This window comes from Epinephelus fuscoguttatus, linkage group LG10 (genome assembly GCF_011397635.1).
Source record: "Epinephelus fuscoguttatus linkage group LG10, E.fuscoguttatus.final_Chr_v1".
In the NCBI taxonomy this organism is placed as follows: Eukaryota; Metazoa; Chordata; class Actinopteri; order Perciformes; family Serranidae; genus Epinephelus; species Epinephelus fuscoguttatus.
The window spans coordinates 42915870-42935997 of record NC_064761.1 but is presented as its reverse complement, the minus strand read 5'-3'; the positions used below and the strand labels follow the sequence as shown (position 1 = coordinate 42935997).

Sequence of the window (20128 nt, the reverse complement as noted above, 5' to 3'; positions counted from 1 at the left end):
CTTCCCACGTTCCGTCCTTCTCCTCTTGTATGCACGCTAACTCAAATGATGTATGAGAGAGTTTAAATCTAATAGTAATAGTTAATAATAATAGTTTTTAGGTTTTGGACTGTTGGTTGGACTAAAAAAAGATATTTGAAGAGGTGACTTTGGGCTCTGGAAAATTGTGATGAGGTTTGTTTATTTTATTTTATTTAACTTTCTGGCATGTATAGACTAAACTGTTTAATTGCTTCATTGTGACAATAATCTGCAGATTATTTGATAATTAAAATGATTGTTAGTTGCAGCCCTAATCATAAAAAAAATCATCAGTTTGCATGATAGTTACAAAAGCCAGCACGCCTCCTATTGGTTGGTCATGCTCTCCTGTTGATTGGCTTGTAGAGTTTCACCTGTCCTAGTTTCGTTAATATTAAAGTAAAGAACTGAAGCAGCTAATAGATTAACGGATTAGTCACAGGGAATCATCTGTCAACTATGTTAATAAATGATTAATGAAGTAATTTTTCAAGAAAACTGACGAAAGTTAACTTCTTCCACCTTCTCTCTTGTGAAGATTTGCTGACGTCTTTGTCTCATGTGACAGTAAACTTATTTTCTCCTGGGTGTCAGACCATTGTTTGGACAGAACAAGAAATCTGAAGACCATCACCAATGATTAGACAGAAGTGTCAACTGATTAAAGGTGGAGTCAAATTCGTTAAACGTCCCCTCACGGACGACTTGCTGTCCATTCTGTGTGTGTGCGCTGAAAATAAAATCAGGTCTTCATAGACCGCTCTGGCTCTTTGAATGTGAAACAAAGAAAGTGGCCGAGCCATACAACACTAACACGGCTCATCTTCCTCTTCCACGTCCTCCGCAACGAAGACTGGAGCTACATCATGACAGTAATGTGATGTAAATAACTTTGGAGAGATTACAGCTTCTGAAGGAGCAATGAGAGGAGGGGTGTATTTGTTTTGGTGTTGACTTCAAATATAGATAATCTCTATAAGCAGATACAGGAAGCAACAGGACAAGATTTTGGTATTGGAAACATCCTGGTTACTCTGTTTGCAGCCCGAGCAGTAGGGCTGCAACTAACCATTATTTTCATTGTCGACTAATCTGTTGATTATTTCTTCGATTAGTCGACTAATCATTTTATCGAAAAATGTGTTAAAATTTTGAAAAGTCTTGGTCTGTCTCTCCCAAACCCCAAAATGATTTCATCTAATGTCTTGTTTCGTACTCACGCCAAAGGGTTTTAGTTCACTGTCATGGGAGAGTGTGTAAAGCTGCCAATATCTGAACATAAGAAGCTGCAATAAGAGTATTTTGGGTACTTTTATAGTACTTTCCTATGAAAAATGACTCAAACTGATTAGCTGATTACTATAATAGTCACTGATTATTTTAATAGTTGATTAGTCATCGATTAGTCGACTAATCGTTGCAGCCCTACCGAGCAGCATTGACCAATCACATTTTAGGGGCAGGTAAGGAGTCCATGTGATGGTGGAACACATTGGCTGAAATTAAGCTCAGTATCTATTTTTTCATACCTTAATAGCCTCCAGAAATTTCCCCAGGGTCTACAGTACATGATGGTATTTGCGCGCAGCGCTCACCATGCCCCTACACCCCCTACTCGGCAATTTCGGAACCCATCGGTTATCGGTTTAGCTTTAAGTAAGCTTTTAAAATGTATCTGCATTCATCTGGAAAAATCGAAGTCTAGAGTTGAGTCGCAGGGACGAGGGAGTCGCTCGCTGTACTGGAGGAGGCTGATTAAAATATCAGCCATCTTTCCCATGAATCATAGACTTCACCGTCAGTTGAGAAATATTTTGGCAGATGAATCTCTAATGATAGTAATTGTTACCTGCAGTCCTACACGCTTGTCTGGTCCTGTGTGCTGGACATTCAACCAAATGTAATTACATAATAATAATTTTATAATTCTTGTACCACTGTTTGGTTTTATAGTGGAGATGCAGAGGAGCTCTGATGGTCAAACTGTGAGGGAAGGGTTACTGAGAACAAGGTCACGTCCGTTAATCTGTCTCATAGTTGCAAAAACTGAGAGTTGAGAAGATGCAGCACCAAAGTTTCCACCAGAACAGACGCTACAGATCTCATCAGTGCGATGGCTGATGGTTTGTTGAGCACTCACAGCAAACCAGATCAGCTATTGGATTTTTTGGCAGCGTGCATTTGTAATGGCTGCGTGGGTTTTCCTCATGTTCAGAAGAATCATTCTGCCTTCCTCTCTGTCTCTCCCTTTTGTTCTCCTCACGTTCACACAGACAGCAGGAGCCAGCCTCAGAGAAAGACAGGACTCGATAGACAAAGACAGCCACACAGAAACAGCAGGCTAACCTCACGTCCAACACTATGCACATCTGACACACAACTGGTGAGTACGGCCTCGTCTTTGTGAGAGCAGCTTGTTTTTGGGAGTGTGGTGGCAGCACAGGTGTGTCTGTGTACAGTACTAACTGTTTTTTAATTCTCCTAGCATATGATTACAGTCACACACCTCAGTTAGAGGAGCAGATATGACTGTATGCTGTAGGGTTGTCATGAAAGATACCAGAATTTTAAACTTGGATACGATACTCAATGCGTCTTTTTATACCAGAGCAAAAATGTCCTATGATAGCGGAACATTTTATTATTCCGTGAACAACCTGCACACAGTGCTGGTACAGGAAAAGTTAGTGAACACAAGCCCCCTGTCACATGGTGGGTTTGTCGCTGGAGAGAACTCTGATTGTATACATACTTTAGGCACCGTCGAATAATTAACAGAGACGTATCGCTTTAAATGCATGGTATCCAAAAGTATTGATACCTATGACAACCTTACACAAAAGTGTAGCTCAACAAACTTAAAGAATGAAAACTTTAATCTGTTTTGAGTGTTTATCTTTGACTGAAAACAAGGTTGTTAGTTAAATGGGACACTTGGGTCACAAAATGTATTTTAATTTAAAAAATCCCTAGGCTGTGTGTGTGTGTGTGTGTGTGTGTGTGTGTGTGTGTGTGTGTGTGTGTGTGTGTGTGTGTGTGTGTGGTGTCTGCAGAAAAAACTCCCCTGTGATATTTGACATCATAGCCCAGGGGCACCCCAGACAAACAACAAGACGTACGTAGGTATTAGAGCAGGAAGTGGGGTAATTACAGATGTGTGACTTTATAAACAACAGACAGACTCAGACTTGTAAATACAGACGGGCTATTGCTTCCTGTGTAGTTATGCACTGCTGTCAAACAATGGGAGGGAAGCTGACATGATGTAGTGGTGTTTGCTCTCGGCCGAGCAGAATGCAACTGTGGAAAGCAGCTAATGGCTCTTAAAGCACCGGCCATCTCAGCTCCAGCCTGTAGCCAGCCAAAAAGACAGACCGAGAGACGGACACACACACACACACACACACACACACACACACACACACACACAGAGGTCTGCATTGTTAAGTACACAAGGGAAGGCTTTGCTGGCCTTCAGTATTCTAAGCAGCTTCTTATTTTTCATTACGGCGTCTTTGTGCTTTTGGCACAGAAGAGTCTCTGAAGAGTCTCTGAGGTGTTTCAGTCACGGCAGAGAAAAATATTCAGGAATATTGAAATATCATCATGATAAGAAAATTCTTTACACTTTAATCTATCTGCAAAAGATGTGGACACTGAGCCTCTGATCTCACATCCATGTATAAAAAATCACCACATGCGTAAATAATTTCTCTCTGTGTCTGTATCAGTCCACGTGACCACATATTCATCCACACTGGGATATTAACACTTGTTATTATAGTGTTTTTTTGTTTTGTTTTGTTTTTTTTTTTCAGTTTGATTTTTAATTTTTGTTTTTTATTAAGTAAGTCATTTAATTTAATTCAATTTAATTTAATTTAATAAAAAAAATTTTGTGTGTGTGTGTTTAATGGGACAGAGACAACATCTAAGAAGTTCAGAATAGGTATTAGAATACAAACACAACACTTTGTAAATGGCAAATGAACCAGTGCCTCCTGATGCTTGTTGTATTGACAGATTTGACCAAAAAAGACTTAAAATCATTCCCGGTATATTTTTTATTTCATTTTACTTAATTTTTTAAGTACACTGTACCCTTTTTATTTAGTTTCCATTTTCTCTCTTAAGTATAGTTCTTATTTTTAGTACAGTTAAATAAAATGTCTTCTCACACCTAGTTTTAGTTATAGATTAGTTTTAATTAACTATAATAACTTTGATTGACAGAGGAACATGGATACTTGAATTGTCTTTTTTCAGATACCATGGGTGTTAATAAATGATGCGCGTGCTAAAACTATTTAATGATTATCAGATTCACAGGGGAAAAGGCGACACTGTTGCTAAATTCCTTAAATCAGTGACTCTCAAATGGTGTCATGATGCAAATCCAGGTGTGCTGTGGGATTTTGTGATAATCACATTATTATTGTAATGCTCAGCTGGACCTGTACAAAAAGTTCTGAATGAATGTTTTAATTGACTGTATCAGTATGTTGTGCACGCCCATTCTAAGTGTATGACACAGACACATCACATTATCTTACATTATTTTCTTTTTAAATGGATGTGTTAGTCGTGCTTTGATGCGATTTTAAAAAGTTTAAAATGAATTCTTGAATCATTTTGTTAATTTTTTTATGAGTAATAGTTGGTTTTCAGTCATTATTTGATATTAGTAAATAAAAATAAACGTTTATGTTGTGATAAGAGTGATAACACACATTATAGAGGCTGTTGTGCACAGATATTAATACAGGTGTGTCTTGAGATTTTGGCTCGTCCTCGTCCTGACATTGTCAAGAAAACAAACAGATATTATCTAGTTACAGTTTTAAATACTTATTAAGCAATTGTACACTCAGTACACTCATTCATGTGTTTGGTTCAATTCATTATATCATACTGACAATGGCGTGAATGACACACAGGGCCCAGGTACTCACATAGTCAGTAGGTTTTTTGGGCAAAGACAGACTAACCAAACTAACCCAAAGACATATGATTAAACCTTATTTGTTTCCAGCAGCCAGTGTGTGTTCTCCTGAAACTCTGTTAAATGTTGAAATTCAGGATATTCCTCTGTGGTAGCCAGTTGACAAAAGTAAACAGGAATCTCTTCAGTGTCCGGCCTGTGGAGTTACTGAGTGGCAGTGGGTCATGCTCCAATGTCGCGTGTAAGCTGTTTAGTGTTGTGGCTCGAACTGACAGCTGCTTTCTCCAAACCCCTTTCACAGAAGATCTCTTCCTAATGCTCAGCCTAAGCTCCTTCTGTCCTGTCCCTTCTTGTGTGGGGTGAGTGACAGGCTGTGAAAGTGAGCGTCCATATGGAATTCACCAGCGTGCTGGGACAGTCACTGGACCTGTCAACACCTTCACTGCCATCCCAAGTTCACTCATAACTAATTTTCCGAGGTTGAATTCAGTTCAGTTGTTGATTCGGCCAGTGCTTTATGAGGTCAGCCTGACAGTGCTACCACTTACTTCAACCAGTAGGTGGTGCTGCTGCCACAGGCTGATTGATGTGTCTGCTTCAGTCTGAAGGTGATTATGGTTGAGATGTGCAAGATGTACTCACAGTGGCATCCTGTTAATGTGTGTGTTTTCAGAGGGCCGGGCGGGCTTTGCTGCAGCTGAGGATGATGAATGGTCTCGTGCGCTAGAGCTAGATGGTGTGGGAATGATGGACCTCCCTAATGGCCAATCAAGCATCACCACCAACGCTGCAACAGTCTCTGAGGTGAGGCCATGCCCACTTGTTATACCACACTTCATTATGCGTGCTTCTTTTAGCGCTTTAGACACTTACCTGTGAGCTCCTGGTGAGGTGATTAATATTAAGCCAACACATTTTTCAGTGATCCTCAGCTGTGCTGCGACACCATGTTGGTTATTTAGCCCTCTTGAACTTTGCATACTTCACCTCTCCTCCACTTGATAACCTTGCTCTTAACAGTGCAGCCATCATTCCTCTTAACCTTGTGATTTAACGGTGTCTTCTAGAAGAGCAGCAGCTCAGAGTCTCTCAGCGATAAGGGTTCTTCAGACCTGAAGAAGAGTTTTGACGCTGTTGTTTTCGATGTGCTGAAGGTCACTCCCGAAGAATATGCAGTAAGTGAAGTTAAAGCGTGTGCGCGTCTGTCCTTGTCTGGTTAATCTGTATGTATGAGTGTTTAAAGAACGAAATGTTCAGTAAGCACAAAAGTGATGTGCTGACTTCAGATAGGAGGAGATGGGATGATAGAGGAGGAAATGGGGTCAGAGTTTGGATCAGTAATAATTGATGATGTTTGGCAGTGCCAAGCAGCCACTCATAGATTTGCTCTGGCTGCATCTGCACAAACCTTCCATGGTGACTGTGAACAAACACAAGTTGCATTACTGTTAAAATAATCTTACCTTGTCATTAGGAGTAATGTTGCTCAGGGTCGTCTCATGATAAATCAAATAAAAGCATGTTCCTCATCATGTCTGGAATCTTGTATCAGAGCTTTGATGTTTGTCCATTAGTCTGCACCAACCAACCACAAGAGGGCACTCTTGATCTCCTTTTTCCTTCAGTGTCTTAATTTCACATTTCTCCATGCCATATCAAGGTGCACTCAGTGAAAGACCACAGTCAATCACACCCACCTGCTTCAAATGACACAGGCTCTCCAGTAAAAGCTCTATTAGTCACCAAACTTTTATTTTAGTAACCTGAGACTGGACTGTGAATAATTGTTTTCTCGGTTCACAGTAATGTAGTTGGAAAACTGTGACAGTTTGTTGTCAGTTTGTCCCAATTTTAACGCAGCAAATCTAACAACTGCTGTGTTTTCTCTCCCCCAGGGCCAGATTACGCTCATGGATGCTCCTGTGTTCAAAGCCATCCAGCCAGAGGTGAGCTGCTCTCAAATCTGTAGAGAGAGGAGAGGTGTTGACTGCATTATGTGGATGTCATTTTTGATGAAAATCAATTGCGCACGTAAAACAAATGCTTATTAATCAAGAACAGATCAGTCCAGTGGAGAATTTCCATACAGCGATCAGCCGCAACACTGCAGCCACTGACAGGTGAAGTGAATTGATCATCTTGTTACAGTGCAGTGTTGACCTGCGAAACCTTGAGTCCTGGTGTTATGTGGACGAAATGCACCACTCACACTGTGCCACAGACCAACTACCCCCTGCTTAGGAATGGGCTGAAGAACCTGACAAAGAGCTCAAGGTGTCAGTCTGACCTCCAAATTCCCCAGATTCCAATCTAATCAAGCATTTGTAGGAGGTGTTGGTGCCCCGAGGTTCTGCGTCCATGCCTCGACAGGTCAGAGCCAGGTCTGAGCCATCGTGGGACCTCTGACCTGTCGAGTCACAGACACAGGGCTTCTGGCGGTATCCTGTGGTGTTAGGCACAAGGGTGTTGGCTGCGAATGCTTTGAGTCCTGTAGGTGGTAAGTAGGATACGGGCGCCTCCTATGGACGCTTGATTGGATTGGGATCTGGGGAATTTGGAGGCCAGGTCGATGTCTTTGTCTCGGTCCATTCCTAAGCAGTTTTTGCAGTTTGGCAGGGTGCATTGTCGTGGGGAGGCCACTGCCACTGCCATTGCTACGAGGGGATCTGCTTTGTCCACGATAGTGTTTGAGTGGGTGGTGCATGTCAGGTTTCATCCACATAATGCCAGGACCCAAGCAGAACATTGCACTACAAGGAGATGATCATCGTTTTTTACTTAACCTGTCAGTGGTTTTGTTGTTTTGGCTGATAGGTGTATGTATATTTAAGCATTTACTCTGTCTGTCTCCTTCTGTCCTTCTCTTTTCTCCATTTCAAAATTGCCGTGCAGTTCACTTCCCTGTAGCACGCTGTGATCAGAACAACCATGCAGAGCCACATATCAAAGTTACGCATCTGTGTCTCACCCAGTCTTACACACCTCGTCTGTTGCCTCAGTGAGCGCCGGCGTAATCTCTTCTGGACTGTCAGGTCCTTCCTGACAGCAGTCACGGATAACCTGTGTTTAAGGTTGGCCGCTGTGGGCTTATAAAAGCAGCACACAGACCGCATCCCAGTGCGGTGTGGTACACTCTGACTCCTGCGACTGCATATGTGCAACACTTGTCTCAGGCTCAGCTACCAGCACACACACTCATCTGGCATGATGTCACTCGCTGATCCGCATTTTGATTCAATTAGATATCAATGCCATTGTGTGGAGTGATGTTTGGTTTCTTGTTAATAGTTTGTTGTGTCTGAGTAATGGAAAAGGCTAAAGATGAAAGGTTCTGAGGAGCTCTTGTCAGGGCTTGTCTTTGGGGTTATTGCCGTTCTTTCACTCAGAGGGAAGCCATTGACGTCATCTGGACTCCAGCCCCATCACCTCACCTGCATGGGGCCAAGTTCACACAGAGGCAACTGCAGGGTTTATAAAAGCCAACATGCTCCTGACTGACAGACTGAGTGGGTTTTATAAGCCTAATGAAATTGTGTCCGTGCCTCAAGTCCAATGTAGCAATTTGGAAAGTAAGGTAAAGCTTTAAAGGGTCAGGTGCATGAGGAAATGGTTTCACTTACTGCCTTAAGATGCTGAGGTCTTTTAGAGAGACCTGCAGTGGGATGTGATGGGGAAGTGATTTGGGAAGGAGTCACTGGCTGGATTGAGGGGGAGGGCTGACAAGGAGTTGGAGGCTGCAGTCTGGAGGGAGTGAGGGAGCAGAGTGTACAGTATGCAGAGTGACCCAGCAGCATCCTGGCAGAGACAGAGTGGGCTAGAGAGGCTTTTCCTGCTCTCACGGTGCTTTTGTCTCGAGGCACCGGCCGAAAAAAGCTACACAGCTATGACCGAACCAAAACTCAACTAGAGTTTCCACTGCTGTCAGTCTCCTCGCCCTCCTCACAGACACATAATGGGAAAAGCAGGTGTGTGTGTGTGTGTGTGTGTGTGTGTGTACGCCTGCTGTTTCACTCGGCTCACTGCCTGAATAGGAAAATATTAAATAACTTGGTTGAATCTGTGGGTTGTGCAATAATGTTTTTACTGACATGCAGCCCACTTTGCTTTTTTAAGCACCCTTTAAATGCCATGTTTCAACACTAAAACCTAAATGGACACATTTATGGTAGCTAAAGAAGGGCTTTTTAATAAATTGGAAACAGTAATAGACATGATAGGAGTTAAAAGGTGTATTCATGTAGAGCTGCATATTCTCATTTGTAAGAGCTGAAAAAAGACAGTGTGAGTTTCCATGATGTGATATGTTGTAATTCTTATTTGTTAAAATATTTGAGAGGGAGTGAACTTTCGGTTGGATATGATGCTTCACTTTTCATGCTTTACTAAAGTTTGACAACTCCAGATGTTTTTCAGAAGGTCTCAAGTTAACGTATTTTGACTTTTTGCTTAATAACAAACAAAAGACGATTCAAATTTTCCATCAGATAACTTCCAAGTGTTTCTGGTCTGTGGTCGCTCAGATTAAAAATGTTTTTACTGCACGCTCTGTGAGTGACCTTGCTGCACAGTTACTGTTGATAAACTCTGCTCTTCAGTCTTATTACTGCATGGTGCAAATGTTGTCATCTGCGGGGTTTACATGTTCTGTATTAGCAGTCTGTCACGCTCAAGCTACTCGAAAGTTACTGTTTTCACCATCCTTCCAAGACTGTGGTAATTTCCATAATAACTGCACTGACTACTGAAATAGTTTAAATGACCATAAACTAGCTGTAACTTGGCCTGTTGATGTCTGTGTTCAAGATTTTATTTCTCCCCTTTCCATAAACACATCATAACTGTCTTAATATAATATATATTTGTGTGTGTTTGAGGAAGAGAGCGCGGAAGAGAGGGACGTAGTGTCCAAATGTTGTTTTTCGTGTTTACAACGTTTTGTACATGTGTATATGACGCACAAACAGACATTCTGGCATGAGCTGGGAAAATTACCCCAGACAGGACTGCAGCAGAACAGAGGATCTCATTAACTCGAGTGTTCCAACGCTGACATGGAGCAGATGTATGGAGAGCAGCCGGCAAGGTTTAGCCAGACCCTCTGGATGAGGAAGAAAAAAGATATGTGTCTGTCACAATAGCAATAAAAGATTATACATGAGAACGGTGGGTAGAGGCACTGAAAACAGTGTGAGGAGATGGTATAAAGTCTGGCCAACACCTCTGGGCAAGAAGCACAGTTCCCGATCCTTTGTCTTATAAACTGTGGATAAATATAGTGGGAAAAATAATGGATAACAACTGGAGAGGGCAGCATTTCTAAATAACTCTTTGATATCTGAAAAGCCTCAAGAGAGCCAGGTCCGAGAGCTTGAGCACATGCCTCTCTGACACAGCAGACGGCACAGAATCTAAACACATCTGCTTTCGATGATTCGTTAAGTGACAGCTCATAAGACCTTGCCATGCATGAGGGTTGCAGTAGTTTACTTCCTACACGTAATGGACCCTCGTCAGCATAATGCTCGTCCCTGTGAACAAACGGCTAAAAGATGGCGGAGAAATTGACGGAGAGTTGGTGAGCAGAGCATCGGCAGACGCTTTAATTGATGAGAACACCAGAAGTTATTTTTTGATGGTAAAATAATCTATAGTGCAGAGCAGACTGATGTTTAATCTACAACCCTCCGCTGAATTGCTGATATGTTCTTTGGCTGTTTGGTTTGTAAAGTGAAATGCCATTGAAACGACAAGACGGATCATAGAGAGGGAGAGGGGGAAGGATGCAAGGGACTTGAAGCTAAATCTTTTTCTCTCATCTAAATTTACGAGGCAGTGATTACTGATGGGTTGTAGCATCGTCTGCTTTTATTAAGAGTGAACTGGATTGGATGGCTCGATTGTAGTATGGACGGATCAGCTGACAGGTGAGATGTGGAGAGTAAAATGATGTGTAAGTGAAAAAGGAGCAAGTTTAGAGAATCATGATGAAATAAAAGAACGTTAAAGGACTTTTTCTGCCTTCATCTCTCTGTTTTTCCGTCCCTGTAGACCATTTCTAATTTTATAATCAGGCGTGCGGCGATGATCTACAGCTGGATGTTTATGAAATAGAGGCTGAAAGGAAAAGAGAGATTGAGTGATGTACAGGGACTGGAAGGAGGGGGGGGGGGGGGTTGCCTTTGTTTTTAACACACAGTCATGACAACAGCCAAGTTAGTAATTTAGTGGCTTTGCCTGGCGAGCTTCAGCTCAAAGGGAATAGCTATCAGATTGCATTTTACGTACCGCTGAGAAGTATGTCAGTTCCTCTCCTGTCTGAGCGCCCAGCGTAAAAATCCTCTGAACAGACTGAAGGTCTCATGTGAGATGGTGATGACTTGTAGTTGGAGGCAGGTAACGTTTCGCATACTCGGGCCCGTCTCGCCTGCACACTTAATGTGTTCCAGCACTGATTGTGAGATAAAAAACATTTACTCAAATTTTTTCTGTCATAAAGTCACAGCTGAATCTGAGATGCTGCATACAGTTCTCTGCAGGGCCCTGTAGTCTGCACATGTTGTTTTCTGGTGGAGGGATTGGATAATAATTGCTTCACAACAAACACAGAAGGGAATCCCACCCACACTCCAGCCTGTCAGTATAACGATCAATACACATTCATCATGCTGAAAGGTGGAGAAAATAATGTTTTGGCAGTAAAGACAGAAAAACAACAAGGACACGTTTTTCCTTGTCAAAGAGGATTTTGACTGAACATTGAGATGGTTTGGTTTGAAAAAAGGTGCCAATTGGAAATACTTTAAGAATCTGTCAAATGCATCAAAACACATTTAATTACTTATCTCTCCCCCACCATTACTGTGAGTCTTTAATTGTGTTCACAGTTTTCTTTTGGAATATAACGGTGTATCATTAATGGAGACATTTAGGATGAGAACAAGCAAATCACGAGGGTAGACCTACCTCTAGAGCCAGCCTTCATTATGCTGGGAGAGACTCCAGAGGATACGGACACCAAAACCCAAACATGTTTGCTTGGGGTGTTTCTGGTGATTGCAGAGAAGATGATTACAGTGTTATGGAGAAATGTAAATCCACCAACTGTCCAACGATGGAGGGAAAGGACCAAGGACCAATGTTTTCAACATTAAAGGTCCAGTGTGGAGGATTTAGTGGCATCTGGCAGTGAGGTTTAACGGTAGGAGGCCTCATGATATAAGATTATCACCATACTTTATTTGCGATACAATATTATTGTGGATTTAAAGATGTTGTAGAGGCAGGGTGAGGGTTTCTGGAGCAGCTTCACCAGCTTCCAAGGTGCATAGAGAAGGGGGGATAAATTAAAGGCATCTTTGCCACTTGTAGTATTTAGAACAACTTAATGCGTCACAAACAGCTTTTAAATAAGGGAGGAGTGGAAAGAAAAAAATGTAAAACAACCAACCACGTACATTTAAACAGATATCAACCAATGATGTATCTAAAAAGGTGGGCTGAGTATGAGGTCACATCCCAGACTAGTAAAAAAAGTTTTGGCCACTCTGAGACAACGATTGGCTGTTTGTAATGTGTTTTATTGTGACCTGATGAAGGCACAAGCAGAAGCGTTGGTCTTCCAATAAAGTTACTCTATATATACAGTAAGTGTTGCTGGAGTTTGGACACCTCTATGACATTACCAGAAGTTGTCTTTGTCATGACGAGTTGACATTAAATTTGTTTGGGATGTCCTTATAATGACAACTTGACATTAATCAAAGTGACATTACCAGAAGTTGTCTTTGTCATGACAAGTTGACATTAACAAGAAATAGCACCTCTTTTTATGCTTATGACAAGTTGACATAATCATTGATACAAAGACATCTTCTGGTAATGTCACTTTAATTAATGTCAAGTTGTCATAATCAAGACAACCCAAACAATGTCAACTTGTCATTACAAAAACCGAATGACACTTAATGACAGCAGTCATACACGTTTATGACATGTACATAATGTTTATGACAAGTTCATGACAGTGTCATGTCATAGTTATGACAGTGTCATGTCATAGTTATGACAGTGTCATGTCACCCTTACGTCGATACCTTCAAGTAAAGTGTTACCAAGTATTGCAGTACTATGCTGTAGCATTTTTCTACCTGCCCTTGTGAGGTATAGAACTCAAACTTGTGCTAAGCATGTATCAGGATGTATGAGGACTACTAGACTCACAAGTCAGTCTTTAGACGCTTTGCTTAACTAAAGACTGATGACTTTCTCCCTGATTTTGTGTTCAGATGGGCGGATACAATTTCAGAGTTTAAAAAAACTCCCTACGTTGCAGAACCAATAGTAAATCTGCAGGGCGGTCCTTCAGTGCTCGCTGAACTCTTGTGCTCGTAAACATAGTCCGACTAGAAACACGTGTAGCGGTACAAAATGGCTCAAGTCGCTGTAAGTCCTTCATTTCCACAATCTTGTGGACTGAGCACACGTTTGATAAAATAGAGTTAAATCTCTCGGCATCCATTTTCAAGCTCTCTGTGTGTTTGTTTCCTTGCAGACGAGAAAAGAGGGAGCGCACATTTCGGGGAGGGCGTGTCCTTTTCAAAAATGCAAGAGGCGTTGCTTTGTTGCCGGCCGTTTTCTCCGGTGTGTTAAACACACTTTAGAAAGGAGTGTCCCTAGACTATCAGAAGGCGGAGATCTCTGATTGTCTGGTGGCGAGACTAGAGGACTACAGTAGCCAGTGCAACAAAGCAATAATGTGAATGGCCCTATCCAGAGCCAGTGTTTGGTTTGTCCCTTCTGGGCTACTGTAGAACAATATGGCAGGCTCCATGGAAGAGGGCCCAATAAATGGCTTATTTTAAGGGAACAAAACACAACAATTCTTATTTTCAGGTGATTATAGATGAATTAAAACATAGTTGTGAATATTACACCATTTCTGCCAGTAGATGCCCCTTAACCCTGCACACTGGCCCTTTAAATGCATACCAGTGATACTGTAGTTTCCCAGATGGATTGAGGAGTGAAGGGTGGGAGTTCGACTGGTACTGTCTGCATGTAATTAGAGCCATGTATCATGTTGGTACAGTGTAAACTTATCAAGATTTCCCCCGACCTTCTTTTCTTCACCGTATACGTGTCTGGCAAAACATATGGGTGTTGCATATTGGTTAGAATGTTCTCTGTTATATGATTACATATGATTGAGTATGAAAATAAAACTTAAGTGCAAAGAATGGCGATTTTTACGATAATATCATCTTTAGCAAATGCGCCATGAAATCTTCACCTAGGACCATGCATGCTCTGGTTTTACTAGCCATGAAAGATGGCCTGTACTGCCATAAGAATCATGTAAAGTACATGTACTTAAAGAGCTGCTGGAAAAGTCATTCTTTCCACAGTGTGCACAGCAAGGTAATGGAGGCTGCCGCTGGCTCGTAGGTCCCTGCCAGCTTCTATAGTTTAGAACTGCCTGACTGAGACGATAATGCATTTTATGGCCTTTTCCTCTTTTTTTCGTTCCTTGTGTTTCCTGTTATGCTCCTCTGAACAGAAGAGAGGAGGTAAATCTGTAGACCAGTGGCACTGTAAATTTGGCACAACCTGGCAATCAGTTTAGGGTTCCTCTGTCTCGCTACAAGCTGAAATACAGATCCGCAACAGGCACTGCTGTGCAGATTTCCCGGTGTGCTCCTTCCTGTCATCCTGAGTATATCTCCACAATCTTCCTTTCTTCTTGTGGCAAACTGTCTTTCTTGATTTCACCTCCTCCCCTCCTCATCTTGCTTCTTTTTCCACCCTGTTCCTCATCTGTATCAGCCCTTCCCCACTTGGCCTGAAGCCTCTCCCTAACATTCCCCGGGATTCCAACACTTTAGTTTTCCATTTACAAAGAAGACAAAAACAAAAGGAATTGATGTGGTATCTTACATGAGGTCATCGCATTGTGGGGCTTAGCTGCAGGCTGCAGCTGGTTATCTTATTCAGCCTGTATAATTGTTTACATAGTGCTCCTCACAGTGTGGTTTGTAAAGCAGAGTAGCATCAACACAAAGCTGAGTGAGTGGATAGGGAGATCTAGAAATGGTATTTTTAGGGTTATAATTAGAAACGTTTTGGGTTAAGTGAAGTTAGAAGATATGATAATTCACCTCAGTAACAAACGTGCTGGCGGTTGGGAAGCAGGGGCGCTTGTACACAGAGTGCCAAATATATGGCATTCCTGGTATTTAAGCCCATGCTGTGAAGTAAAATGTTTCAGCATATTGCTGGTGTGTCCACCCTTACTTGAAATCATCATTTTACAGAAATTACAAGCAGCACTGTTGTCATCTTTCTTTGTGAAATTAAGCTATGCTTTGGACCGTGTCCTCCTCTCTGCCAAGATGACTTTCCAACAGCGCAGACGCATGAGTTTGACGTCACTGTTCTGAAACACGCAACCCTCTGAGAGACATGCTGGCATCAATGAAAGGAATTGATTAGCTCAGAGGCATATGATTGTGATGGATCAGACAATATGGAACCAGCTCTCAACTGGAAGCAGTTCTCCATTCTCATCACTATTGAAAAAGAAATGTAGATTTGACATGTGGACAGGGAGAACAGCTTTTGGCTTGTAAAGGTGCGGACACACCAAACCGAAATCAAAGAACTAGCGACGACGAAAGCCAACTGTTGTGTTGTCTACGTCGCCTCACGTCGCCCTGTGTCAGTTGCATTTGAACACACTACATGCGCTACATCCGACGACCAAGTAGCACATACGTTCTGCGCCTGCGTGAGAGAGCGGAGTGAGAGAGTGGTACATCCTGTCAGCCGAGGGGTTTCCGAGCACCGCAGCACCTCCACGGACTATTACGTCCAGACGGTCCCGGTGTTTCCTCCACAGGCTCCACTTCACTCAGCTGCCCGATAAACCCGCTGCTTCTTCCCACTTTAACCTGAATAACAAACCAGGGCTCGGTGCTCCGGTTGGATCCAAACGGAGAGCCGGGGCTAGCTCAGAGACTAGCGGAGGCTAACTGGCTGTGCTCCCCTCCGGTCATGCTGCGGCTAACGCTCCGCTAGCCGCTCCCAGCTAGCTCCGGTTTGTTGTTCAGGTTGAAGTGGGAAGAAGCAGCGGGTCTGTGGGGCAGCTGAATGAAGTGGAGCCTGAGGAGGAAGCACCGGTTAGCCACTACAGGCAGATTTACTCACTACAGGGACAAGGAAATAAAACCAGAACAGCCAATCAGAGTGATCTCTCTCACTGACAAGCTCCGCCACCAATTCAACATGCTCAATCTGCCGAAAAGCCGCCGACGCCAAAGTGACGCAAAAACTAGGGCGACAGATGCTCACCGACGGCCTGACTTTGGTTGATGGCCGACTGTCGGCTTGGTGTGTCAGGGCCTTAAGAGCAGAGAGTCCGTTGTTGTCTCATTTGTGAGACGTCACAAATGAGGTGACATTTCGTGCAATGATGGTGGTAGCTAAAACAGTGCTGTATCTAACCTATGTAACAGGACTTTTTACACATTCACACATAAATGTACAGCTACTTTTCCAGTATATTCAGAAAGACATCAGAATGGCCTCCGTTAATATCTTTACTTCAGGCTTCTGATTGGCCAACATCTTTTATCGTCTTCTTTGTGTGGCTTTAGGATCATGGTTATATTACCGCCTGTTGGTATGGCATGCTCATGGCAGAGCTTCAACAGTGTTTTTGCATTTTCATTTAGATGGAGATTTTTTGTATAACAGTGCTTGTGTGGATTGGATTTTCTTTTTGACAAAGGAGAAAACCCGTTTTCAAAAATACCCATGTCCATGTGGACTAGGCCTAAATATCTTTGGTTGGATCCATAGGAAAGCTCTTTTATCCCATATGTTGATGTGATTTGACGATTGGCAACTTGTGATGATTCAAATGTCCAGCCACAGTTGACGTCATTTTCCTTGACAGCCCTCATGTTAGCTATACCTACGCAAACAGTGCAGATACAGCTGGCTCCTAGCAGCCCCCGCAGGACTGTCCTTTAATGAAAATGCTGCTATGCCAGACCAGCATGTGGAAATGACGGGCTGTCTGTGGCTTGGCGGAGTGGGCTTTTTTTACTGCACTCTTTTACTGCAGCATTTAAAACCCTCTCCTTACCAGAGCTGCCTCGTCAAAACCTTTCTCCAAAGACTCAACTGTTGTTAGAGTTTTAAAATGTTGCCTGAGTGTGAAATGAGACTATGAAGGCAAAAGAAAAAGGAAATGAAATCTTAATTGTTTCTGGAGAGGCTGCCGATCACTTCCCTGCTGCTTAAACACACACGAGACACTGGCATTGGTTATTACACAACAGCTGAGGAACAATAGAGCGTTAAATAACTTAAAGCTTTCAGGCTTAGTGTGATGGACAGATGGATGGGTGGTTAGATTAGGAGACGGGCCCCGGTGGTCCAGGATTGAAGGGTCAGTATAGGTTGTTGAAATGTTGTGGTCTTGGTGGGTGAGGGAGGTGTAGAACCGTCTGTGTGTCTCTTTTCTGGTGCACCGCCTACCTGGGTGGTCAGGTGGTGGTCCGAGCTGCGAGACACACAAACACATCCACCTCCCACTAACTATGGAACGTCTCTGTTTAAGAGTCTTCACCAGTGTTATGTGGAAGCTGGAGAGGAGAATGATTGACACGATGGCAGGAAGAAGGGAGGCTCTTATTTAGAAAAGACAGATGTTAAATAAACGATGAGCTCTATTTGGTGAGACGTGCACGTGTCTTCTACCCTCTGGTTTAGCTCCATCCTGTCTGTGACAGGGACAACATGCTCCACACAGGCTTGTAAACCCTGTGGGAGGATGCTGTTGGTTCTTCCACAGTGTTGTCTTTTATAGTCCTAACAGTATCCCTTCATCTCCTCTGCACTCTGCTCCTTTTTCCTACCCTCATATCCTCATCCTGACTCAGGCAACATAGGCCCTGAGGCATCACCTCACCCACGCATGAGTGTCTGCTTTTAACATCTGTATTTGATATGTTGCTTCTTTACCCCCGCCGGCTGCCTCTAACGACACCGAGACTCACCCTTGAATGAGCACGACTTCTCTTTGCAAGGCGTCGTCATGGTGCGGTCCAGGTCAGGGAGTTGTGAGCAGTTCGGTCGAGGTTGCTGCTTTCAGACAGCCAGTCTCAGAGGGGGGTGTTGTGTGGGAGAGCTGCAGCCTGATTCAGCTGTTCATATTGTAGCCCAAGTCGGCCGGGCTGGCAGGGATTAAGAGGAGAGCTTGCACAACATTTTTCCTACTGTTACGTCAGTGTCCCTGGCCTCTGGACAGCCCGCGGGGGCCAAAGGAGGGTCTGGGTTCCCCTCGCAGTGTCTGTGTGGTCTCCATCTTTACCTCACCGCTGAGGACAGCGGCCGAGGCCAAACAGAGTCCAGCCTGGTACTCGAAAAGAAATTGCTGTTTGTGTGTTGTTGGAATTTTCAGTGTTTGGGTTCCAAAATCGCTGCCCTGCCTGTTTTAAAAACAGAGTAATGAAATTACTATCAACACTGCTGCTTCCACAGCTGCGGCTGCTTTGTATGACTAATATAAGCGCGGAAATGATTGATTAGATGATCAACAGAAAGTAAATACACCATGAGTTCAATTAGCAAATAAAGTAAAGAAAGCAAACTCTGATTAGGACTTCCTCCACAAGTGTTTCACTGCTGGAGCGATGGTCTTTTCTTAAAACTGAGCTGTATATGCAGCAAAAGACACAAATACTTTTGACATTGGTGCTACATGACCAGAGAAAACAGAGGGAAAAGAAAACCTACAACTACCAGCACCCATTTCCCGCTCATGAATTTTTGTAATTCAGCTAAACAGTGCAATGTCTTAAGACATTTTAGGCAAGAGATAGGCAACACAGTAACAGAAACCTGGTTTATGTTTGATCAACATTGTCTAGTTTTACCGTTTGGTCTGAGTTTGGTCGATCTGCTTCTATGCTCTTGGTGTCCGTGGTGGCGGGCGCATAATAATATGGAAGTGCAATCTGTAGTTCCAGCGAGCCCCAGAGCCAGCAAAAATCAAGAGGGGAGGTAAGCAGGGAGATCTGGGCACTGGTAGGATGGAGGGAAGCTTTCATCCATTTTCATCCGCTTATCCGGGGCCGGGTCGCGGGGGCAGCAGGCCAAGCAAAGCACCCCAGACGTCCCTCTCCCCAGCAACACTTTCCAGCTCCTCCTGAGGGACCCCAAGGCCTTCCCAGGCCAGACGATATATGTAATCCTTCCAGCGTGTTCTGGGTCTGCCCCGGGGCCTCCTACCAGTGGGACGTGCCCGGAACACCTCTAACAGGAGGATCCTGATCAGATGCCCGAACCACATCAACTGACTCCTTTTGACGCGAAGGAGCAACGGCTCCACTCCAAGCTCTCTCCGGATATAGAGCTACTCCCCCTGTCTCTAAGGCTGAGCCCAGACACCCTACAGAGGAAACTCATTTCCACCGCTTGTATCCATGATCTCATTCTTTCGGTCACTACCCAGAGCTCATGACCATAGGTGAGGGTTGGGACGTAGATGGACCAGTAAATTGAAAGCTTTGCCTTCTGGCTCAGCTCCCTCTTCACCATGACGGACCGGCGCAGTGCCCACATCTCTACAGAAGCCACACCGACCCACCGATCCATCTCATGCTCCATTCTACCCTCACTCATGAACAAGACCCCGAGATACTTGAACTCCCTCGCTCTAGGCAGTAACTCTCCCCGAACCCAGAGAGGGCAAACCACCGGTTTCCGACAGAGGACCATGGCCTCAGACTTGCAGGTGCTAAGGGAGGGAAGCTTACCGCAGTTCATTGACACATACTACCCTTATTGTTGGGATACAAAGCTGGTTGAAAATCGGCAAAGTTTAAATGTCGTTTGGCAGCTCTTCTGTTTTTGTCATTGTAAATTGAATCATGTTAGCTTTCTGACAGTCTGCAAACAAAACTGCTCTTTGGCAGATGTGATGTACATTTTCTGTCACTGTTTACATTTTACAGATCTGAACTGTAAGAACAAGTCCTTCACTATATGGTTTTCATTGTTTACATTCTAACCAACATCCATTCTTCAGCAAAATGCATTGTGTTTGTCCACAGTTCTGCCCTCAAGGTCTAACAAACATTCATGAATACACACTATCTC

The 20128-nt window shown here is 43.4% G+C and overlaps 1 protein-coding gene across 6 annotated transcripts in view; it reads left to right on the top strand.

Moving 5' to 3' along the window:
* ralgps2 (Ral GEF with PH domain and SH3 binding motif 2) overlaps nucleotides 1–20128 on the top strand; it is a 100785-nt gene that overhangs the window by 28671 nt on the left and 51986 nt on the right. For all 6 annotated transcript variants that reach the window (XM_049588170.1, XM_049588169.1, XM_049588167.1 and 3 more), the window contains 4 exons: nucleotides 2295–2404; nucleotides 5637–5767; nucleotides 6031–6138; nucleotides 6859–6909. In XM_049588170.1, coding sequence (XP_049444127.1) covers nucleotides 5708–5767; nucleotides 6031–6138; nucleotides 6859–6909 — 219 coding nt within the window. In that variant the 5' untranslated portion in view covers nucleotides 2295–2404; nucleotides 5637–5707. The remainder of the gene's footprint in view (nucleotides 1–2294; nucleotides 2405–5636; nucleotides 5768–6030; nucleotides 6139–6858; nucleotides 6910–20128) is intronic.